Source organism: Oncorhynchus masou, chromosome 12 (genome assembly GCF_036934945.1).
Source record: "Oncorhynchus masou masou isolate Uvic2021 chromosome 12, UVic_Omas_1.1, whole genome shotgun sequence".
In the NCBI taxonomy this organism is placed as follows: domain Eukaryota; kingdom Metazoa; phylum Chordata; class Actinopteri; order Salmoniformes; family Salmonidae; genus Oncorhynchus; species Oncorhynchus masou.
The window spans coordinates 36,307,511-36,331,674 of NC_088223.1; the positions used below are offsets into that span (position 1 = coordinate 36,307,511).

Below are 24,164 nucleotides of genomic sequence, written 5' to 3' on the forward strand. Positions count from 1 at the left end.
TGTTTCTGTCTGTCTGCAGTATCGTAAGGGCTTCGACAGGACAGTGGTGGAGGTGAACACGCCCCAGGTGGAGCAGCTTCCTCTGCGGGACCTCAAGATCACAGACTTTGGGGAGAGCAACCAGAAATTTGGCTTTGAAGTGGGACCTGTCTGTTTCCTGGGCTAAAACACCATGCAGAGAAATGAGAAACACCTACACGTATAGAATGAACACACACACATACATATTTATATACACACACACGCGCACACACACACACACACACCAATATACAGTACATGTCCAGTAATTTGCAAATGTATTTCATGATATCAAGTTCATTCCCGACCATTTATATATACACACACACACACACACACACACACACAAATACTGTTGTGAAACAGACATGCACTCACTCAAGTACATGCCCAGGGAAAACATCTCCCAAATAGAAATGGACGACGAGAGAAAAGTAGAACACAAACTTTCTCACGAAGAGGAGACCAAAGATCGATTGCGAGAATGAGAGTTAGATTTCTGACCATTTGCAGAATAAAAGCATGTTCTTTTCCAACGAACAGCTGGCCCAAAGAGCCGTCTCCTCCTTCCGTGCACACCAGAGCCCACCGTCGCGGACCCCCCTCTCACTCCTCTCTTCTTCCCACTGTCTCTCTTTCCAGTTGTCTCACCCACTCTACCTCTCTGCATTGCCTTCCCGACACACTTGTACGTCTTCTGCATCTAAGCCCCGCCCCCATCCTACGCCTCACTTGCTGCCTCACCACATTAAGGGGAAACCAATGAATGAATAGGAGTTCCACGAAGAGCACGGAGGACCGGAAAACAGCCGAGCCTGTAGCCAACCAGGCCTGACGAAACGGAGACGTCCATGTTGTCTAAGTTCATGGTCTATTCATCTCCACAGTGAAATTCTGTACCAAACAACTATATCAGCCTAGTTATCCTTAAGCTGGTCAAACACACTAGAGGCGGGTGAATAGAAACTTTACGGTGCTTTGTGGAGTGGAAGCAAAGCGCTGAGATCTCTAGTTTTATCGCGGCTTTAACCTAAGATGTGACTATGAACATCTCTTTGCTCAGTACTGTAATAATAAAGTCCTAACAGCAATGTACTGTCTCTGAACTGTATGGCTGTTTATTATTGGGCCAATAATGTTGCATGCAATGGGACGGAAGGGTGTCTTTTGCCTTCTCCAAGGACCAATGAATCAAAAGCCATTAACCTTGTAAATTGTACTGAACGTGCTGTACGGTACATGTATTTTTAATCCTTGTTACAACTGTCATACACAGGCCAGAGCTGTTGTTCTGAGACCAACGAATAGGCCAGAATGCCATCAAACCAGTCCAGTATTTACAGGTGTGATGCCTGGAATTTGATTCTTGTTTTATGTAGAACACAGGGTTTCATACCAGGATTTGTGACATTCCGTCTCTTTTCAAGCAGGGACGGTATCAGGGTTAAATATGTGTATGAGCTTAATAGATGACGGCCAAAAGTTCTCTCGTACAACAGTGAATAAATGGATGCTTTCAAAAACTGTGGCAAGGTGCTAATTATACCAAAGCGTTAATATATTCAGCGTGAATAATTCAAGTTTGTCTCCATCACAGCCACATGATGCTGTCACCAGTTCTCCTACTGGAAATGTGCATTAGAATCCATTTGTACAGACATAGTGAAATTCTATTGTATTTATTGAAATCAAACCAGGTGCTTCAAACAACGACAAGCCAAATATGCCAGTCGAATGTGGTATTTCATTTTGTATTTATTTCCTGTAGTTCTTACTTGATGGTTAAAACAATTAAATACATATTAAACAAAACATTAACCCGAGTTATCTGTGCGCACCCCATTGGTCTATTCATGTCAACAGTTCTGGTGAAAAATAACATTTGTGGCTAAATCTCATTATAACCCTTTAGCAATCAACTGTACTGTGCTGTTACATTTCATTGCGGTTTGCCAATGCTGAGCTGCGCTGTGCTGCAGGAGTATGGCGTGGGCGACAAACAGACACCGGGATTCTATGGTTGTGAGAACACAGTGGGCAGGGGACAGCACGCGGGAGGGAGGGAGGGAAAATTCTAGCAACCACCTGGGGAAGAATTATTACGATTTTGTTTATAATAAGTAATGTGGCTATGGGGTTGAATATCATTATGGGTATTTTGATTTGTTTTTCTTTTGATATTGCAGAGAAGGGGGGGGTTGACCTAACTAAACCAGAGGTGAAAAATAATGACCTTGTGATTTCGAGTGAAAATCGCATCTATTGGTTAGTTTTATTGTTAAAGACAAATGTTTCAACAAAACATGGTGCTGAAAAGAGAAAGTATTTTATGTAAGTATTTTTTTTTTAAATGTTTGTTTCTGTAATATATAATCTTTTTAAAAAGAGCTGCTCGACTCCCTTGTTATTTTTTCTTAGTCCCTCTCCTGTTTCATTCTCTCTCAACTGGCTTGTGTTGCATGTTGCCCGGGGCTACACAATAGCTATTTTTTTTTTTACATTTGATCCCTCTCGACTTGCTGAGTTCAGCGGCTCAGACAGCTGAATACAACCACATTCACAAATCTCCAGTTAACACAGAATCAGTCACATCCCAACCATATTTCCACTATTTAGCACCTCAACACCCCAAAAGATCCCTTCTAGTGTTTTCACTCCAGTTTGATTCTGATCTATGCCTGCTTCCCTCTCGCTCTACAGTCCACTGCTCTCTTTCATTTGTGTTTCATTTTTTTGCCACGTTTTCTGTTGGTTTTCGTTTTGCTTTAGTTTCACTGTCTCGGTTTGTTCTTGGCTTGTTGTTTTCTGTCCGAAGTCTCCAATTAAACCACATGCCAACGCATTTTCTCTGTGTGCACACTGTATTAGAGTACCTTTGCATGTGTGAAGCCAGCCATTTCTGTTCATAAACATCTGAATCAAACCCTGTTAGTAATGACAAGTAGAAGTTTCACTAGTTAAATGATAGTAACTGTACATAAATGTAGAGCGTTTAGAGGTGTAACTTGGTTACATTGGGAAACCACTGAACACTGACCCGCTCTCTGTATTGTGAACTCTCTTCACAACACGAGATCTCAAAGGTTACAAACATTGGTTTTCATTTATTGCACATTTACCTTGTACATATTGACTAGATTTACAAAACAATCAGTTGTATTATTACAAGCGAAGGCACAATGTGAACGTTGAAGCAATACTCCATTCCTGGACCAAGATGGGAACTTGCCTCATTGGTCTTAATGAGGATGATGGAATGTTGTCTCAGCCAATGAAAAGGCCTCCTGTAGGTGAGTAGGAAATGCTTTTTGTCAACAGGACAGCAGTAAAAAAAGGCATTTCCTGTTAAACATTACTCAATCATTTGAATGTATTTCAGGTGGGTCCATTACCTGTTACTTCAATACTGGTTCCAGTGATGTAGCGAGAGTCATCAGAAGCCAGAAAGGCACATACATCAGCTACCTCTACACACACAGAGACAGAGCGACGTTAAGTCTTATAACTTGATTATAAAGGGAACGGAGTTCTGCATTTGTGATGTGCTCTACTGCACAGAGGTGTACAGTATGTATACAGTATTCTTACCTGCAGGCACTCCCATCCTCCCCAGTGGCACCATGGACGTAAGCTGCACACAGAAACACAGCAAGTTAAAAACACACTTTTATACAAAAACAACATTGAGGTGGTGACTTTCTAACTCAGTCGTACCTGACTGATTACTTTCTCTGGTACTTTATCAGTCATGGGTGTGGTTATAAACCCTGGAAGCACACAGTTACACCGGATCCCATATCTGGAGAAAGAGAGCAGTTGTATGTTAGGTTTTAGGCAGTATTCATACTTCACACCACACCTGGGCCCCGTTTCCCAAACGCATCTTAAGGCTAAGTTCATTAGAACCTTCCTAGGAGCATTGTTAAAACGCCAAGCTGTTTCCCAAAACCAGCGTTACTGAAGTTGCACCTGAAAATGCTCTTTATTTAGTGGTCTGACCGCCTCAGACCACTCGTAGAACAGCAAAGTGGTCATTTAACGCTTTTTTTTCTGCTCCCTTCGGAGTCACTTTTAAACACAGAAGGTCTCCGCTAAACATAGAATCAAGGTGTTTATCTGTCGCTCTGTGACCGCCCAATGCAAAGTCGCCAATGTCTTTGCAATTGGCACAAACAAAGTGAAAGATAAAAACATGCTTCAAATGAAAACCAAGCCGACTGCAAAAACACCATACAGTAGTCTGAAAGGCTATATGGGCCGATCTATTTCAGTCAATTGAGTTCTATTTTGCCACTGGCGCAGCGTTCTAAGGCACTGCATCTCAGTGCAAGAGACGACACTACAGTCCCTGGTTCGAATCCAGGCGGAATCACATCGGCGTTGATTAGTGTCCCACAGGGCGGCGCACAATTGGCCCAGCGTCGTCCGGGTTTGGCCGGGGTAGGCCGTCATTGTAAATAAGAATTTGTTCTTAACCGACTTGCCGAGATAAATATAGGTTACATTTTTTTTTTAATGATTGTTGGCTACACTGTCTGTAATTTCCTGATGTATTACAACATGATGTGTCAAATCTGTGATTAAGTTATTATAGGGTAAGCATTACAATAAACCTCTATTTGCAGCCAAGTAATAATATATCTCCAGGAGCTGATCCACCGTCAGTGTTGTGGACTAATTCTAATGTTAAGGTAAGATTTGAATGGAGAAAGCTGATCCGAGAGATCCTATCAGATGGACACAGGCTCCAACGACGCACTGAGTGAATGTTTTCTCTGCCTGGTGTTTTGGGAAACACACGTGACATCTTTGGCCGTAGGAACAATGGATTGTTAAAACACTCGTAAGCTTATTAAATTCCATTGCTATCAGTAGACCGGCCCTCCTCACTAAATAATGTTTATAGCCTATTAATCTTCTCTCTATTGGTGAATGGGTCAAATTTGGGGTGTTGAAATCAAATGCAGGGTCAAGTTCAGTAGACACAGCACAGAAGATAACAGCCCAAAAAGGGTCGTTACCATCTCAACTTGTACAATATTAAAATGCTCATTTTTGTTTCTGTTGCAAAACATTTTGCTACGGTTTGTCCTAATGAACATTACCCAGGTGTGCCTCACCTGCTCAGCTCCTTGGCTGCAGTTCTGGTCAGGCCCTCCACACCTGCTTTGGAAGCAGAATAATTTGCCTGTCCAATATTGCCCACCTGGTAACAGCCAGAAACACAAAGAGAAGGTTAAAGAATGGCAGGAATGAATGTAAGTCTGTTTGAAAGATAATGCCTGGGGTGCCAATAGCTAAGATGTCGGACTCGCCTTGCCCACAATGCTGCCCACGGTAATAATGGAGCCTTTAGGAGCTCCACAGGCAACCAGAGCCTTGCCAACAGCCTGAGTCAGGAGGAATGTACCCTGATAGAGAGGAAAGAGAGGGGTTTGTGGGAGACGAGGGTAGGAAGCACTATTTATTGTAACAACATTTTAACTCTGATTTCAGTGCATCAACGTAAAAGAGTCACTGAGCCTAAAGAGAGAGAAACTCTTGATGCTTTTCTTCCACTGATATAAATACAGTGCCTTGCGGAAGTACTCGGCCCCCTTGAACTTTGCGACCTTTTTCCACATTTCAGGCTTCAAACATAAAGATATAAAACTGTATTTTTTTGTGAAGAATCAACAACAAGTGGGACACAATCATGAAGTGGAACGACATTTATTGGATATTTCAAACTTTTTTAACAAATCAAAAACTGAAAAATTGGGCGTGCAAAATTATTCAGCCCCCTTAAGTTAATACTTTGTAGCGCCACCTTTTGCTGTGATTACAGCTGTAAGTCGCTTGGGGTATGTCTCTATCAGTTTTGCACATCGAGAGACTGACATTTTTCCCATTCCTCCTTGCAAAACAGCTCGAGCTCAGTGAGGTTGGATGGAGAGCATTTGTGAAGAGCAGTTTTCAGTTCTTTCCACAGATTCTCGATTGGATTCAGGTCTGGACTTTGACTTGGCCATTCTAACACCTGGATATATTTATTTTTGAACCATTCCATTGTAGGTTTTGCTTTATGTTTTGGATCATTGTCTTGTTGGAAGACAAATCTCCGTCCCAGTCTCAGGTCTTTTGCAGACTCCATCAGGTTCTCTTCCAGAATGGTCCTGTATTTGGCTCCATCCATCTTCCCATAAATTTTAACCATCTTCCCTGTCCCTAATGAAGAAAAGCAGGCCCAAACCATGATGCTGCAACCACCATGTTTGACAGTGGGTATGGTGTGTTCAGGGTGATGAGCTGTGTTGCTTTTACGCCAAACATAACGTTTTGCATTGTTGCCAAAAAGTTCCATTTTGGTTTCATCTGACCAGAGCACCTTGTGGCAAACTTTAAACAACACTTTTTATGGATATCTCTGCGCTTTTAACGGACCTCTGAGACTATCACAGTGCAGGTGCATTTATACGGAGACTTGATTACACACAGGTGGATTGTATTTATCATCATTAGTCATTTAGGTCAACATTGGATCATTCAGAGATCCTCACTGAACTTCTGGAGAGAGTTTGCTGCACTGAAAGTAAAGGGGCTGAATAATTTTGCACGCCCAATTTTTCAGTTTTTGATTTGTTAAAAAAGTTTGAAATATCCAATAAATGTTGTTCCACTTCATGATTGTGTCCCACTTGTTGTTGATTCTTCACAAAAAAAATAGTTTTATATCTTTATGTTTGAAGCCTGAAATGTGGCAAAAGGTCGCAAAGTTCAAGGGGGCCGAATACTTTCGCAAGGCACTGTATATTGTGGTCAGGACAATAAGAACAAAGGGCAATACCTTTAGGTTGACTTGGATAACCTTGTCAAAGTCCTCGTCCTCCATTTTCAGGAGGAACTCATCCCGAGTGATCCCTGCAGCATTCACACATACTGAGGGAGGCTGGAAGTACCGACACTGCAGGAGGGTATCACAGCACATTGTTTATGAGTTAATCACTTACGGCATTCAGTGACTCACTCACACAAAACGTCTCTTCAGATTCAGGCAATTTCTAACTTCTCAATTTTGTTGCTAAAGTACCGAGTGGAGTAATTTAGGTCAAGGTCCAAAAACGATACATGATTGACTCATTTTCCTAGTAGGAGACGCCAGCATGTGGTTTAGGATAATAACTTAATTACACCAAACACACACACTGAATTAGTGAGTGTGTGTCTGCACATAAGTCAATCACCTGTATGCTTGTGAGTAGTTTCTCTACACTCTCCCTTGATGAAACATCCACAGCAGACGCCATGTGGTCCTGCCCTTTGTGGTCATGGTTCAGGCTGTCCAGGGTCTGGTTGGCTGACTCCTCGCTGATGTCAGCGACCACCACTATGGCACCCTCGGAAGCAAATCGCTGGCATACGGCTCGGCCAATCCCGCTGCCCCCTCCTGGAGACAACGGGTAGTGCAAAAATGTAGGAGGCAATCGGCTGCAGCTCACAGCAGGTAAAGAGAGAGCTCGAAACCACTAACTTGGATGTTCTGTACACAAGGGCTATAATAAAGGACTGATAGTTGGTCGCCTATAGGCGGGGGGGGGGGCATTCATTCTATCGTGCCTTTAATTAATTCATCTGAGTGAATATTCTTGTAAGGCAACATTATTGTTGCATTCACGTTTGACCCAATGAGAGTGACACAGCTGTCTCATCGGGCAAAAGTGAAGACGAACACATTTTTGTCCAATAAAAATGTCCTAGGCTACTCTTAAGAAAATGTATGTGCATGTTAAATTTACTTAATTGGGATATTGTCATTAAGGTTTCATTAACAAACTGATTTGGATGGCTGATGCTGTTGAGATACCACAGGACAGATTATTATTGTATTTTTTAAAGCAAATATGCTCAAGAATGTCTGAAGATAATATACTGTAACAGTTATGTAGCTTAGTCGAAACAATGTTACAAAGGCCGTTAGCTACAATATTGCCCTGCAGTGAAATAAAATGATTGAAGTCCAACAACTAGCCCAAGGGTCAGCTACAACAACACAATCTATTGTGCCTAGCTAAGCAAACATATCTGCCCCACTAATTTCCTACAGAGAAGTGCAGATATATTGGCCTACCTTACATATGTATTAAGTTGCATATAAAGGCCGACGAAGCGTGAAAGAAGACACTAACCCGTGACAACAGTCAACCTTGATATGAGCCGTGTGGTGGCCGCCATGATGGTTGTCGTTGAAGACCAAGTCGTTCTCTCTTGATCCAGGAGATGGCGCCACAGGACAGATTTTGTTTGAGCTCATATCTGTAACTAGCCAGTTTGTCGTCCTAAAAAAATGAATGAGTTTCCTCAGGTGAGAATGAATCAAACGTGGGTTCGTTCAGCCATTCCTAAGGGGGAAATGAATGTTGAATGGGGTTCGTTAGGAGTAACACAGGCTGAGGATATTTTATACGTTTTGTTCTATGAGATAATATCAGGCAGTGTTAACATGACCTTTTATGTGTTGTTTTGATTGCATTAACGCTTCAAAAACACACAGAATCTATTTTTATTTATCACAGCACGAATTGTACAATATCTCCTAGACCTATGTTTACCACAGACCGTATTCGGCGTTTAACCCCATTCATTTCATCATAAGCTTTGGCCAACGAGCCATTGCAGAGTAAAAAAGACAGCATTAATATTGCTCAGTAAATTTTAATTGCAGCAGGTAATACAGAAATAATAATATTTTGACCTAATATGGAAAGCTATATGCACAAACATTCAGACAAAGCAATTGCATTTCAATAGGCCGAAACCGTATCAGTGTTTCTCAACCTCGGGCTCGTGGGATACTGCAGATGGTCCAGGAATATTTTTTGATTTTTAAAGGGTTCTCAGCAATGCGAAGCCATAAACGCCTATTGTTATTGTCTGAATCCTTATTTATTTTTTCATGACATGTTTAAGTAACTCAAGCATAGATCGGTAACTTGTTTTCTAATTTGGCACACAGAAACTAAAGGCCATGAGTAAATTGGTCAAAAAGAATGGCACTGATTGGCCTATAGGGACCACGGTTATAAGCAGTCTCGCTTAAACCCTCATATTTGTCGCCCCATTTGACGTAGCGACTTAAAAATGCATATGTAGGTGTCTTTCTTTAAGCTGAACAAATTTGCCCCAAGGACCCATGAGGTCTGTCAGGCTAGATTTCCTTCCATCTTGGACATTTTGGAAAACCTTAACATCATGATAAAAATAATATTTTGCTGAGGTTGTGTTATTTGCCCTGTCTTTTAAATTGATACATTATGGTACAGAAGCTGGAGGATTGTGACTATAGTGAGGACCTCTCTGTGTGCACTGTTCAACTCTATATATTTAAAAGTATGTGGACAAGCCTTCAAATGATTGGATTCGGCCATTTCAGCCACACCTGTTGTTGACAGGTGTATAAAATCGAGCACACAGCACAGCAATCTCCATAGACAAACATTGGCAGTAGAATGGGCCTTAACTGAAGAGCTCAGTGACTTTCAACATTGCACTGTCATAGGATGCCACCTTTCCAACAAGACAGTTCGTCAAATTTCTGCCCTGCTAGAGCTTCCCCAAACTATAAGTCCTGTTATTGTGAAGTGGAAACGTCTAGGAGCAACAACGGCTCAGTCACAAAGTGATAAGCAACACAAGCTCACAGAACGGGACCGCCGAGTGCTGAATCGCATAGCGAGTAAAAAATGTCTGTCATCGGTTGCAACACTCACTACCAAGTTCCAAACTGCCTCTGGAGCAATGTCAGCACACTAACTGTTCGTCGGGAGCTTCATCAAATGGGTTTCCATGGCCGAGCAGCCGCACACTAGTGGAAGCTGGTGGGAGGAGCTCTTCCAATCATTTCAGCCCATCCTCCTATAGCTCCTCCCACCAGCCTCCACTGCCGCACACAAGCCTAAGACCACAATGCCAAGCGTCGGCCGGAGTGGTGTAAAGCCTTCCCAGAAGAGTGGAGGCTGTTATAGCCGCGGGGGAACCAACTCCAAGATTAATGCCCATGTTTTTGGAATGAGATGGTCAACGAGCAGGTGTCCACATAGTGTATGGGTGTGTTGCTCTCTGACAGATATGAGAATAGGCCGGCACACGTTCTTCACTGACTGCTGCCATCTAGTGATCCATGTCCGCATGGTAAGAAGTTCAACTGTTGAAAACAATTGTCACTAATAAGTGAAAGCTTCTCATCCCTGTATCAAATCATTCCATGGACCCATTTTCTTGATCAAAACAGACACAAAGTCAATGTTAAAGAGCTCTCTCTCTCTTTATTTTTTAGAGGTGGACAGTTCAAAGTATTTTTTTCTTAGAAAAGAAACCGAACACAAGAAACAACCACTCAATTGTAGGGGGAACGACTAAGAGAACGAAAGCAAAACAAGGAACCTCAGTGGTAGAAACATGCTCCATACTTAAAAAAAAGTCTAAGTCTTGCCTTTTGTCCTTAGAGCTGTACACATTTTTGCTTGTAGTTTTTGTCATTATTACCAATATAACTTTCTCCATTGCCTTCAAGTAAATGCAATAAAGATTACAGGATTCCATTCAAATCCCCGGGAAATAAATAACTGATCACACAAGTACAAAATCTAAATTCTCAAACTATTATATATATAAAAAAAGCTTGATTCTTAACTAAATCAGTTTAGTACCTCCGAATCTCATGAAGCATATATGCAGCTTCTGTTAATCGCACTATGAGCAAGGAAATGGTCACTACAATCTTCTTCCCAAACCAGATTTAGCTAAATTGAATAAAACATCCAGCTGCCAAAAAGTTAAAAGGCCAAGTAGTTAAAATAAATAGTGTGGTTCTGTGCCGCAAAGCACTGGTATGGCAACGGTATGGGAATCACATCTGGGGTACAAGGAAGGCAAGTCAGCACCCCACTGCACCATACTAAGATCAAATCTCTCTATATATATATAACATTTTAAAAATTCCCCCAGACAAAGTGAAATGAAAAGGTGAAGTCTCAATCTAGTCATTGTGCACTACCCATGCAAGTTCAAATGACTTGCAAGAGAGATGTGACCATTCAGTAGTCTGTAGACTTCACTAGACAAATCCTAGACGTATCCAATTGACGGAACAAAACAAGGGAAGAATCTGTTTGTGTGGGTAAATGTTGAATGGAGACATGTCCTCACAATTTATTTGCAGGTTGGTCACAAGAAAATAGAAACACATCAGTTACAGAGTGAAAAAAAAATAGGAAAAAGTTAAAGTTTGCTTAAACCAAAACGTCTCATTAAATGTGTACAACGGACACCCCTCTCAAGCTGTAGAAGTACATGCGTATGTTGCGGTCTTGATGCTCTTCAGTTTCTCCATGTGTGCAGTTCATACATTTATACTGAGCCAAGGTGCTTTACAATGCACAATGATTTAAACAACCTGCATCAACAAGATGAACATCTAAGCAGGACTGTGTTTACTGTGCGAGGCCGTGCCCCACACATTCTCACACACTTTGCCCTCTATACAGAAAGACTAAAAAGCCAGCCTTTCCACACCTTTACTTTCTCCCCACATTTGAGGATTCCTTAAAATTCTTCTTTATAAAAGAAAAATAGATATTTATATATTTGTACACAGTATATACAGTGTGGCGAGAAAGACATAGTACAAGATGATCCCAGAGTTCTGGACCCATCCACCCGTCTCGCTTTCTAGAGCCTGTAGAGATCCTGCCGTCTTTCTAGAGCCTGTAGAGATCCTGCCGTCTTTCTAGAGCCTGTAGAGATCCTGCCGTCTTTCTAGAGCCTGTAGAGATCCTGCCGTCTTTCTAGAGCCTGTAGAGATCCTGCCGTCTTTCTAGAGCCTGTAGAGATCCTGCCGTCTTTCTAGAGCCTGTAGAGATCCTGCCGTCTTTCTAGAGCCTGTAGAGATCCTACCGTGGGCACTTTTTCCAATGAGACGATGCATCATCTCTCTGTCAACCCTCTAGGTTTCTAAAGCAATGAAACAACTCAATATTTCTCCATCCACTATTTCTGTTGGGTTTGGCTTCTCTGAACACAGGGAAAGCTTTCTCTTAATTCCAGGTCAGTCCTGACTATAGTCTGATCCGCCTGCGGCTCTGTTAGCAGTTCTGCACTGTCCTATCCGGGGTTTGCGGGATCCAGGCCCGTCCTTCCGGAGCATTCAGTCCGAGTCACTGGTGTCAGAGGACGACGATGAGGAAGAGGAAGAAGAGTCTGAGCTGGAGCTGCTGGCGCTGAGGCGAGACGCCACGGCATGGGGCTCCACTGCACTGGGCTTCTCTGCTGAGCGATACACACAAGATAAAATACTTGTAATATAATGTTAAGATAACCCACACGTTTTCCAAAGACCCGAGCTGATCTCGTTCAGAACTTTTTCATGACATGCTATGTAGGTCTACATGGCCATATGCTAGTGAAAATGTACTGAGCCAGTAATATTTAAATACATTTGGGCGTGTAGTTTCACATCTCTATGCATGCTCTGAAATTAGTTGTCATGTCTACTCTGTGGACAGTGATCCAGATTTATTCCGACTCACCTTTGGTTTTCTGAGGCTTCTTGCCAGAGTTGAGCTGCCCGCTGACATCCAGCAACCTCTGCTCCAGTTCCAACTGCTTCTCCAGAGCCAGCTCCTCCCGGGACTTCCCTGCTCCACCTTTCTTCCCTACTAACAGAGAGGAGACCGGGAGGTTAGGTGATGCAATGTCTGCATTCACCAACCGATCCAAATAACCCGGAGACTAAGTCACTATAATGCTACCCAGTGAAATCTTGGAAACAGGGGAAATCTTTATGACATTTGACCAAAATTGTGACAGAAAAACCCTATGGTTGCGCCCATCCAGGGACACATAACAGGGACCAGAGAGGATTTGAAAACAGATCTGGCACTACATAGGAAAGCTCTCTCACCATAGGGTTTGCGAGGCTTCTTGCGAAGGCAGGTCATAACGTAGCGTTCTAGCTCACGCAGCGTGGACGGCTTGAGCGTCTCAAAGTCTATCTCAATCTCCTCTGGGTCAGTGTCGCGCAGCGATGGCTCGCGCGCCTGGATGATATGAACCACGCGGCCCAGCTTCTCCCCGGGCAGCTTGTTGATGTCCAGGCTGAGCTGGCGCTTCTCGTCGTAGCTCATGGGCGACACCTCGTCCTCCTCCTCTGAGTCGTAGTGGGGGAGCATGGCGGCAGCGCTCATCTGGTGCATGCTGAGCATCACCGCCTGCGACTTCTTGGAGGACCTGAGGGTGAAAGTGATTTAATGATTCAAGCCTGAAGGTGCACATTTTGTTTTTGTCAGGAATACTTTTGGGGAATTTTTATAGCATGGAGACAATAAATCATATCATGACAGAGAGATGTTGAGGCGCTGCTAGCAGAGAGCACTCACTTGCTCTTGTTGCTCTTCTTGCCAGTGCTCCTCTTGCCCTGTGTGGAGCCCCCTTTGCTGCTCTTGGTCTTAGGTGTCTTCTGCATCTTCGACGTCTTGGTGACCTTGGGCGTTTTGGGCGGCCGGATGGGCATATCCTCTTCGACTGGCACCCGGCTTCCCCGATGCTTCTCGGGCTTCTTCTTCTTCTTCTTGTCCTTCTTCTCTTTCTTCCTCTTAGGCTTGACGATGGGGCCCTGGGAGAGTGCGGCCAGTTGCTCATGAACTGCTTTCAGCTGATGGGGCCGTGGAGAGGACATGGTCAGTGACTGTTGTGGCAACCACTTCCAGCTAAGGTATACAGAAATACTTTTGCAAAAAAAATATATAAAATACACACTGTATATAAATACAAAAATCCTATACATGACTTTTCCTAATAGCACTGACTTTGCTGACAGCTACTTTATTGAAGAAAAATGTACTCGCTATGACTGAGATATGGTTGTCTCACCCATCTAGCTATAGATGAATAGGCTAACTTTAAGTCACTCTGGATAAGAGCATACGCTAAATGACTAAAATGCAATGTATTATAGTGAGGATGCAGTGTGATGGTGTGTGTGTGTGGTGTTGCGGTGGACGCAGGGCCGGGTCAGTCTACCTGTGTACACACCTGTTCCTGCAGCTCGGCCAGGCGGTGTGCACGCTCCTCCTCGCTGTCCGAGCTGGGGCTGCTGTCGCTCTCGCTCTCGCTGCTGGGGTCGCTCTCAGACGAGGACGAGGAGGAAGAGGAAGAAGATGAGGAGCGTCCACCCATGGAAGCGGGAGGGGCCGCAGGCTCGTCGGGCATCTTGGCAAAGCAGAACTCAAAGACGTCCTGGAGAGGGGGGGGGGGCTATATCAGACCAGCGCACTCGTGTCCATTCAGCTGTATGAAACTACTGTGCAAGGCCAAAAAACTCAGCCAGGAAATGACACATCTCCATGCGTAAAATGTGTTGACCCGTACCTGTAGTTTGCGTGCCATGGTTACCACGTCATGGTCTGGAGGGTTGTACTTATAGCAGTTAGAATACATTATCCTGACGTCACCGGCAAACTGCTGGGCGTCCCGGTACTCTCGACTGTCCATTTTCCTCTGCAGAGGGAGAGTGGAGGAAGTTAACGTCACATAATTACTGACAGTCTACCTTTATGGTGCTTGATGAAGCTGTGATGTACAGTCCTACCTAGAGTCCATAAGGATTACAAAACAGGCTGTGTGGTAGGGCATGTACCTTGATGGTGCTGAGGTCCATGGGCTGCTTGATGATGTCGTGGTAGTCGTGTAGGCCCAGCATGGAGGCGTCCACTGGTTTGTAAAAAGGCCAGGCGTACGCCGCGTGTTTCTTGGACAGCAGCTCTTTGAGAATCCCGTTGCAGTACCGGAGCTGCTGGCCCAGTTTTCCTCGTCGCACCGGCTGGAGCTGCACCGAGTCTGGCAGGTCTTTCTTCGGGGGCTTAATAGGGCGCCCGCTGACTCCCCGCCTCCCTGCAGCTGCTTTGGCGCCCGCCATGCCTCTGCCGCGGCCCATACCAATACCCATACCCATCCCGAGGCCTTGGCCTACCCCCAGCGAGGTGAGTGTCAACGGGGAGTCAGGTCCACCGACCATGCCCATGCCAATCCCGCCAACGCCCATGGTGATGGGTATGGGCATGGCCATGGTGGTGGGGGTGGTGGTGTCTGCTTTCCGCTTCACTCCCTTTTTCTGTTGGAGACAGAGACACAGGGGCTCTTGTCATTGACCGAACAGCCTGCCATTTCAGATCATTGTAAACGACAATGCCAGATGATGTCACCAACTGCTGCCCTAACATTGTCGCAAACACTTTGATCAGTAGGTACTTTCATTTACAGTAGCACTGTCAGCTGCAAGGCCATAAGGTAAAGTTGTACAACATTAGTGTAGTTTAGGGGTAAGTGAACAGTGCACAGATAGTAGTTGACAGTATTTGTGTATCGACTGCTGCCCTTACCTTGGCTGTGGGCTGTGTGGGGGGTAAGCCTAGCATAGCAGGAGTACTGTGGAGGGTAGGAGGTAAACTCTTGGCCTGGAGTGTCTGTGGGGGGGTGGAGAGCAGCGACTCCGGGGTGTCCGGCGTGGGGGGAGAGTACGCGGACTGGGACACTGCCGGGACCTGGTGAGCAGTGGTCACTCCTCCTAGTACTGAGGCAAATGAAGAAAAATGTATTACGCATGGGAGATTATGCGTATTCACGTGATCCTGTGTGGCTCAGTTGGTAGAGCATGGTGTTTGCCCAAGGTTTGTGGGTTCGATTCCCACTGGGGCCACCCATAAGAAATATATATGCATCACTAAGTCACTTTGGATAAAAGCGTCATGGCTAAATGGCATATATATATATCATCTGAGTCAATATCAAAACAGAACACATTTCCCCCAAAATAATCATACAAAAAGTATTCCCACCCCAAAAAAACAATCACACTCAAAAGCATTCAGTAACCGTACACAAACAGAATCACACAACCCCCCTCATGCTCACCTGCGGCTCTGCGTCCTTTGCCTGGCTTGCCCGGTTTGCCCCGTGGGGGAGGAGGGGGCAGTTCTATCTCCTCCTGGGGCATCTGGGCAACCTTCTGAAGGAAAGCCTTCTCCAGGGACTGGGCCATCAGAACAATGTCATCTGTTGGCTGGGAGACAGTCACCATGGAAAAGCTTTATTCGGCTGGAGAATACATGTAACTTCCCTAAATAAGATGTGAGATCAGACTGTGTTTATTAGTGACATATCTCTGACAGCTTCCAGGGCTGTAAAATATAAATGGGGACAGTGAGCTTTGTTACTCAACTGGAGTTTCGACTCCCTCTAGTGTCCGGCCAGTAACCTCAGTTGGTCAAAGCCTTATTTCTGACTGAAAATGTTGTGGTTACAGCATGTCACACACCTTGTTGTAGATGTAGCAGTTGGTGAACATGGTGTTGAAGTCCTGCATGCACTCGCTGGCGCTGCGGTAGTAGTTGTTCTCCAGGCGCCTCTTGATGGTCCCCATGTCCATGGGCTGTTTGATGATCTTGTGATAGTCCTGAGGCAGAGAGGAGCAGGTTTACTTAATGCTGCTCTACCGATAATAAGTACACTGAGCTCTACAGACCTATTCAGTACTGTGTTGTCTGCAAGCTTTAAAAAAAGCTTCTATAAAACTTCCCAACCTAAAAGATTAAGAATTCTACAGTTGGTTCTGAAAACGGACATCCTAATATGCAAACAAGATAACTATTTGAATATCTATAAGTAGGCGGTCTTCTTTTAGTTAAAGCACAATGTGACTAGGCTCTCTGGTAGTGGCTTGCAGGGACACTCACAGGCAGGCTGAGCTTGGAGGCGTCTACAGGCTCATGGAAGGGCCATGCGAAGTGGTGCCTCCACAGGGACTTCATCATGGCTCTCTGGAGGAACTGCAGCTGGTTGGTGGCGCGGCCCTGCCGGTTGGTGTCGTACACTAGGGGCCTTGGTGACCCAGAGGGGGGCGCTTGCCCATGGGGGAGCAAAGGGGGGCCCTCGAATCCCTCAAACAGTAGTGACGGTTTCCGGATGCGCTTGCCGGGGCCCGGAGGGCCCTGCTCCATCGTCATGACGCCCTGCAGGCCTACGTCGACCCCGCCCAGGGAGCTGTTGACGGACAGGGAGGAGGGAATAAGCATTGAGCAGTGGGGCATAGAGAAGAATTAGGAGGCGGAGAAAGGAGGGGGTATTGATGTGACACAGCAGCCTTTGTAGAGCTAGCCTTCTACTTAGCTAGCCCGCTCTAAACGTCTTAAAATGAAGACAGGTTAACAAAAGTGAGTCATGCTCCCTCACCATGATTCGGTTTTAGTTGAGCTTTGAGTCAGTTACGAGTCACAACTGCCTCATCAGCATTGTCAAAAACTAGAAGATTAGCCTCAATACCCGTACCGTCACAGGCTGTAGAAAATGTGATCTATACAGCAAGCTGACACTGGAATCTGGGTGTGGTTTCAGGAGTTCCTGGACAGCTGGCCTCAGGCAGGCATTTGTGTGGTTCACTTTACGAATTGCCAAAAAGCTTATGCAATAAACCAAGACAAGGAACATTTGTGCCGGCCGTGGTTTAGTGCCCCTGGCTGATAAAATCGGTGGGCTGAAGTGGTCAACGGAAACACAAATCTGTTAACTGTGATAAGAGCCTGGCTGGACATACACAGCAACAGTGATACTCATAGTGAACATAAACTAACATACAAGCAGCTTGTTAATTGAAACGGTGGACTCAAATGCATTGACCATTGTGTACTGGTGATATGATCCAATACTCCCGCCATTATACACCCAGAGCCTTTGAGGAGAGCAATGCCCCAGAAAAAGGGAAAGCCATTTGCATGCATTTAACTGCCCATTGCGCCATGGCAACGAAGCTAACAAGTCTGTTCCATTGGATGGTATAACCATGGTAACTAGGCACTACCCCCCCCCCCCCAACACCTACAATAGAGGCAAAGTAGAAGTCCAAGTATGCAGTCAATTGTGGTGTACATTTAGCATTGTGATCAAAATACAATATACATGTGTCAAAAAAAATCTTAAATCGGGGGGCTCAAGAGTGCAGTGATATCTTCAATCAACTCACAAGTTACCTTAACCCTGTTCAAGTGCCCTATGAGCAGAATGATTTACATATGCCATACCTCTGAATGAAGGGCAAGTTTATATACACAAGTAAAACAGTGCCAAAATGTTTTGATTTGTATTCCATGCCTTGAGTATTAACTGTGTGTACATAGTTGACCAACTATTTAAGAGTGCAGTTTGTTGGCAATTAGAAGCCACTTATAGACAAATACTCTTTGGTGCTTTCTTCATAATGTTACCAATAATGAACTTCCTCTATACAGACAAGCTAAGAAACATAGAAAAGTTCAGTGACGCAACTGGGTACCATGTCTTCTTGTGCTTACACCAGATGATAGGAAACAGGGTGTTCTTTGGACACAAAAGCAGGGGTTCAATATTTATTGCCAATCCCCAATACTCAAATAAGATAAACCAATTGTGGGTTTTTTTGGCTGATGCAATTCTCTAATCTCTATATAGATGCCTAGTCACTTTTTAATCACACATCTCTACCTAAAGTACCTCTGCACATTGATATAGTACTGATATTCCCTGTGTGTATTTTATAATACCTTATTTTTTTCATAAACTCTGAATCGTTGGGAAAAGTACACAAGGCATACACCAGTAGCATTCGTCGCATGTGATAAATCTATTTTATGCTCAAGTGAATATCAAAAGAGCAAACCATTCCATGCTGTAGTCTGTGCGTCCCTTCATTCAGGACTAGATCAGTTGGGCTGTGTCTTCCTCATAAGTGAACACCGGAGACTATTTGAGCAGAATTTAATATTCACCCGTGCTTACCTCAACAGGAACCCAAACAAATTAGTAACACTACTGCTGCACAGTGCCCGTTGTGGAGGTCATGCTGTCATGATTGTTCCATTACCAATTCTACAAAATGAAGACTTTCAGAGTTTCTTGATGACAGGTAAACTTGGTGTAGCCTATACTGATCAAGAGGACAATCCAAGTCAGAGATAGCCCCTCCCCTATATACAGTTTAATATCAGCTGGTATTCAATGATACAAGTTGGAAAACACATTTGACATTTGATGTACTTTATTATAAAAGTTTTTTTTAAACTCAAAACACTTATGTCGCTGAGACTTGTCAGCAACAAAAAACGTATAATGTTATAATTGTACATGTGCAGCACTAACTTTAAAAAATAAATGTGGGGAAATGGAAGACCACCATTGAGAACGTTGCACTGGACTAGTTCACTATTATGTGAGCAGTAATATATCACTGTCAGATTACAAACGATGTCCAGTACTGTAGTAACATGGTGACATAAAAAGTACAAATATATTTAAATTGCAGGTTTGGTGAGTGGAAAGGTAAGTGGACTGTGAGGCCATTGCAAGCAACTGATGGGTAACTATTTCCGTCCAATTAGACACGTGACTTGCACACGCTGTTAAAAATAAAATTGCATGGGCCTGGCATTAGGCGGAAATGATACAGAAAGACTAAATTATCAGCACTATTACGTAACCGAAACGCAGCTATGAAATGTAACGTTCACTAAACATTTCACGTGTCCGCAAAACAAATTGGACTAGCCGGCTGGCTAGTTAACTAGCTATAGTTTCCCATCCAAATACACGAGACCGAGGCTCTCCAAATAGCCCCAACAGGTAAGGATAGCTACCTTACCTTGGCTAGCCAGCGTAACTAGTTAAATAAAGGTCAAATAAAAAAATAAAAAATAAGCCTACCAAGCCACCACAATCACGAGCTAACGTTAGCCACTACTGTGTTGTGATTAGCAAAACATCGGCTTTTACTCGACGAGATGGCTAGTAACGTAGCTAAGGAAAACATTCGCGATTATGCTACAGTAAATCCATGCGAATTTGTCAACTTGAGCCAGCGGAAACTAGCTACTTGTTAGATCGCTACCAAGCAGACTTATTCGCAAGTAATGGCCGTCTGCCGTACCCGTAACTAGCTAACTGACACAGCAAGCTTAACCCCATGTTAGTTAGCTAGCGCGGTACCGAAAGCAATAGCCGTCTGCAACTAACGTATCTAACTGACACGGCAAGCTTATCCCCATCGTCGCCAGCAATAATATACAGTCACAACGTGAAACTAGTTCACTTCTTACTGGGCTAGGCAAAACTACAGCAAGGACTAGCTAGCCGAGACGCTGGGAAGATGGCGTCGGTGCAGCAAAATGTAAACGACAGTCGTCCCAATTAAGTGTTATTTTGCAGGTTGACGAAGAGTGGTCATATCCTGACAAACGTCCAATATATAATTTTTCATTGCAAAAAATATATAAACGCTCTACGCCGGCTGAGCAGTCTTTGGAGGTACAGCCAGTGTACATGTCGGTAATAAGAAAACATCGGTTTATGAGTTAATGCAAATCTTAATGCAACAAATCCTGTCAGATCGCAAACTTAAAGTCAATTGTTCCGATCGGTACCTGTCATGGGGCGGGTTTATGGCCGTCTCCATCAGGATGGATCCGGATTCTGTTTAAATACCAATATTCAAGTTCCTGCTTCGCCCGTCCTTTCCTCCAGCCCCCACAGCACTAGACTGACCACTGCTTCAGCGAAATGGCAACTCACGTCTACGCCCGATACTTTATAGACCAACCATTCATCCTATTGGATACGGTAACTTAAGACTACGCCCCGTATTTTCTATTCGCAGTTGAATACGTCCGCCAGAGTTAGCAAAGCCCCCCAAATAACTTTGTTTTTCTATTATACTTTTCATCCAACCTATTCGCATATTGTTATTGTCAATCAAACAAAATTCTCCTTATCACTGACTAGACCTCCCATCACTCAAAAAGTTCTTTTTTTGTGGCTGTTTTACGTAGCTACTCTTTTACGAAATGCGACATCCCAAAGCCCGCCCTTTCACTCATCAAATTACATTACGTCAACGTGGGCAGAGCAACGATAATGATTGGTCGCTGAATCTCTAGCGCGAACTTCCAGAGTAAACAGAAAGCAAGCCATTGGTTAGCGATTCCGGTCACGCGTATCTATCGGATGCCAAACGTAGGCCGAGCGCTCAACGACACATATTTCTCTCCGAGTAGCCGCATTTTAGTCCTTCTCAAGTGTTGGAGCGCCATCTTGAAGTGCAAAGAGTGCACACGAACTTTACTGTCTGCATACAAATTATTAGCCTATGAGATGGTGTCACAATGTCCCAGAAATACCATTCCCTGCATTGAAACAAAGGCGATCATAACGCCTAGCTCTAAACTACTCGTATACCAAGTAAGAGCCACGTGCTGTTTGACCTAGCTTAATTTAACCAAGATGACAATTTACAGACAACTGAAAAAGGCTATCATTATCCAAGGCCTAATTTCAGAACTTAAATGCATACAATACTATTAGTGGCTTAACATCTGATGGATAAAATAGCATAACTCGCACTGAAGCTGGGTTTTTTAAATGGCTTACGCAGGATAAGGCAAACTTCCACCCTAAGCCAAAGTGGTAAAGGAAATTGCCCTCCATTGAATGACACAGCATTTCTCTCAACTCTTGCTGAAATGGTTATCAAAGTAGATAAGAGTTTTGGATAACAATCACTTTTATAAGAATTACTATGAGACACTTCAAGCACAAAGGTTGCATCGGTTTTAAGAATTTTAGAGCCATGTTGCTCTGCTTCAATAACACCCATGTAGGCCGCATCCACGATTTGAACACTTCAACTAAATCGTAATTTATAAGCCTTACAATCTCCCAACATGAGCTGCCCAGAGAAAACCCAAACAGAAAACCTACATTCAGACAAACTAAATCCCCAAACAGTTCCTATCATATACCGACAATATACTCATTCTACCAAGTCCACGTGCAACAAACTACAATGAATCAGCAAAATGCCAACCTCCGACAACAAAATAAACTCGTAAAGTAGTTAAGAGCTGTACAAAATGGTTCCCTAATGCTAATACCCATCCCCCACACCAAGGTTACACGTTCTCTCCAATGTCACTGAACTAATATCTCAAGATGTTCAATATATACGGACAACAATTATACATTTAAAAGCCTCTAAATACAATGAACATTGAATTAAACCATGCATTGATGTTCTTAATCGTGAGTAAATATGAAGGAAAAAAAACATTTAGCAAATTGATTCCCAGGGTTACATAAAAATTAACTACTAAAAATCTCGATTTGTAAATCCATTACGCAGAGTAAAACTTTCCTTCAAAAATCTCCTTGTCCTCCACCACGATCGTTTTTTTCAACACATTTTCCTCCAACATGTCCGACTTCTTCCTCATTCAATGAAGTGGGGGGGAAGGGAAGTCATGTGATAAATAAGCTAATGGCGCACTGTTTGCCAAAGGTTGGAGGCTACACAACTGCTCCAGGAAAAAAAGATATTGATGTATCCGGATTGTCATCTTGCCGTAACAAATGATATCATTTGTCCACATGTTGCTGTATTAAAGTTAATTAGACCGTATAACTTTGCAAAATCCAGAACAAAGAGCATACTTTCATGTATCACAGCTTTGCACCGATTGGACAAACCCAACCCACGTGGTGCGGCTTGGATTTACAGAAATATTGATTGAAATGTTTCCTTGACACAACTGCAGTAATCCATGCAAGCAAACAACATCAATGTCCAGTCTCAACACGACCCTTATATTTGTTAGAACCGCATATATTCTCTTGACAAAGCTCATATTTCGGTTGCAAGCATTGTGGGTTCCACTGCGACATCAAACTGCGCATGCGTTAGATATGGGTGAGCCTATTTGGGATATTGCCACTATACAGAGTAGACTCAATTCTAAATTCATTTTCTCATTTGGAGAAGGCAGAGATGTTTCGTTAGGAGCTGGGGATGGTATCTGATCCTAGATCTGTGTTCACTCAGGAAACTTCTACCTTGAGCTGTTACTGAATAAAGATTATTATCAGAAGATGAGTATTTGTGATGTATTGAAAATGCCAAATAAAATGTTTCAAAGAAAGAAGATTCAAGTAACTGTAGGCTAAACGTTATATGATCGTGGAAAAATTATTGTGATTGTGGGTAGTTGTTTAAGACACAAGTGCAACTTCCATATATGCAGAATTTCTTTAGTATCCAAACTACAAATAAATATAACGTTACATTGTTATCTTGCCGCAACCTCAAATGTCTATAGCATGACAGGTCAGTAGGCTATGAACCACAAACGGAGATATCTAGGGGACATTCTGACCAACTTGAGTTGGCCATTGTGGTGTGATCTAATCAGGCTTCCAGCAGAGAACAGAGTGTCCTTTGTGCTTTCTCAGGACTTGACAAATAGGACTTGCTGCTGAAGTTGCACGCTCACACCCCACCCTCAGTTCACAGAGCTCACCCAGAGGAAGATGTCTCTGAGTCACCAAAGCATTCGGCGCATGAGCTGTGTCACATGATGACTTGGCCAGCAGAGAAGTGGTTGCTAGGGAAGCTCTCTCCACCGCGACGCGTCATTTCTTTCACTGGCGAGCCATCCTTGGCAACAGCCCCACTTGTTTACTGGCGACGCAAGCAGAGTAGTGTGAAAATACAAGGGAGGGTATATGAGCGTTCATGACTATGGAAACTTGTTTTACTCTTTTGCGTTTGTTGAGCGAGACCCTCTCTCCCTCCTTTCACATTCTATGAATACCATGAACAATTACTGTTATGGCTTAAATGTTGTGACTTCATTTGGACTACCTAATAAAACTTGGGATAGGCCTTCTACATTTATTCATTTGGTCCCTCAGGCACCTTGCATTAACTGACTGTTTGTGGCTGTGTATAAAACAAAAGCTGCATTGCTCTTAAAGTTTTGGGCTTGGTGGGCCAAAATCTAATCTGAGTGGTTGGTCCTGTGCTGAACAAATAGTTATGGTGTATTTAGCTTTTTAGGTGCTTTAAACAACAGCTTTTTAGTAAGCAATCATAAAATCACACTTCAAACATGAATCAAATTGCAGCCATATAACTTGATACCTATAGCACATTCTGATTACCGGTATTAAAGATGCATAAAAAAAAACATTCATACAGATCATAAGGATAATAACTTGAATATTTTTCAAATTACTTGAATATGGGAAAGGTGTTACAA

The 24,164-nt window shown here is 43.5% G+C and overlaps 3 protein-coding genes across 11 annotated transcripts in view; 1 reads left to right on the forward strand and 2 right to left on the reverse strand.

Annotated features, from left to right (window-relative positions):
* The window catches only part of LOC135549965 (collagen alpha-2(XI) chain-like), a 45,678-nt gene extending 44,134 nt beyond the window's left edge, over positions 1 to 1,544 (forward strand). For all 4 annotated transcript variants that reach the window (XM_064980371.1, XM_064980372.1, XM_064980373.1 and 1 more), the window contains one exon: positions 20 to 1,544. In XM_064980371.1, coding sequence (XP_064836443.1) covers positions 20 to 166 — 147 coding nt within the window. In that variant the 3' untranslated portion in view covers positions 167 to 1,544. The remainder of the gene's footprint in view (positions 1 to 19) is intronic.
* Positions 1,545 to 1,758: 214 nt separating this feature from the next.
* Positions 1,759 to 8,254, reverse strand: hsd17b8 (hydroxysteroid (17-beta) dehydrogenase 8). The gene is made up of 9 exons (XM_064980375.1): positions 8,187 to 8,254; positions 7,245 to 7,447; positions 6,848 to 6,964; positions 5,337 to 5,432; positions 5,142 to 5,227; positions 3,736 to 3,820; positions 3,610 to 3,652; positions 3,414 to 3,488; positions 1,759 to 3,305 (listed from the first exon to the last, which is right to left on the reverse strand). The coding sequence occupies exons 1-9, from the start codon at positions 8,230 to 8,232 to the stop codon at positions 3,286 to 3,288; spliced, it is 771 nt and encodes a 256-aa protein (XP_064836447.1). The 5' UTR covers positions 8,233 to 8,254; the 3' UTR covers positions 1,759 to 3,285.
* Positions 8,255 to 10,302: 2,048 nt separating this feature from the next.
* LOC135549967 (bromodomain-containing protein 2-like) lies at positions 10,303 to 22,775 on the reverse strand. Of its 6 annotated transcripts, none has more exons than XM_064980378.1 (12): positions 20,499 to 22,775; positions 16,788 to 17,094; positions 16,370 to 16,507; positions 15,967 to 16,114; positions 15,435 to 15,625; positions 14,693 to 15,166; positions 14,425 to 14,553; positions 14,077 to 14,292; positions 13,434 to 13,708; positions 12,959 to 13,284; positions 12,585 to 12,713; positions 10,303 to 12,321 (listed from the first exon to the last, which is right to left on the reverse strand). In XM_064980378.1, exons 1-12 carry the CDS (start codon positions 20,528 to 20,530, stop codon positions 12,203 to 12,205), a joined length of 2,484 nt encoding a protein of 827 aa, XP_064836450.1. In that variant the 5' UTR covers positions 20,531 to 22,775; the 3' UTR covers positions 10,303 to 12,202. The 6 variants fall into 6 exon arrangements, with proteins under 6 accessions (XP_064836450.1, XP_064836451.1, XP_064836448.1 ...); XM_064980379.1 differs by having other exon boundaries at positions 10,303 to 12,324; positions 14,089 to 14,292; positions 20,499 to 22,774; XM_064980376.1 differs by having other exon boundaries at positions 10,303 to 12,324; positions 20,499 to 22,774.
* Positions 22,776 to 24,164: the final 1,389 nt, after the last annotated feature.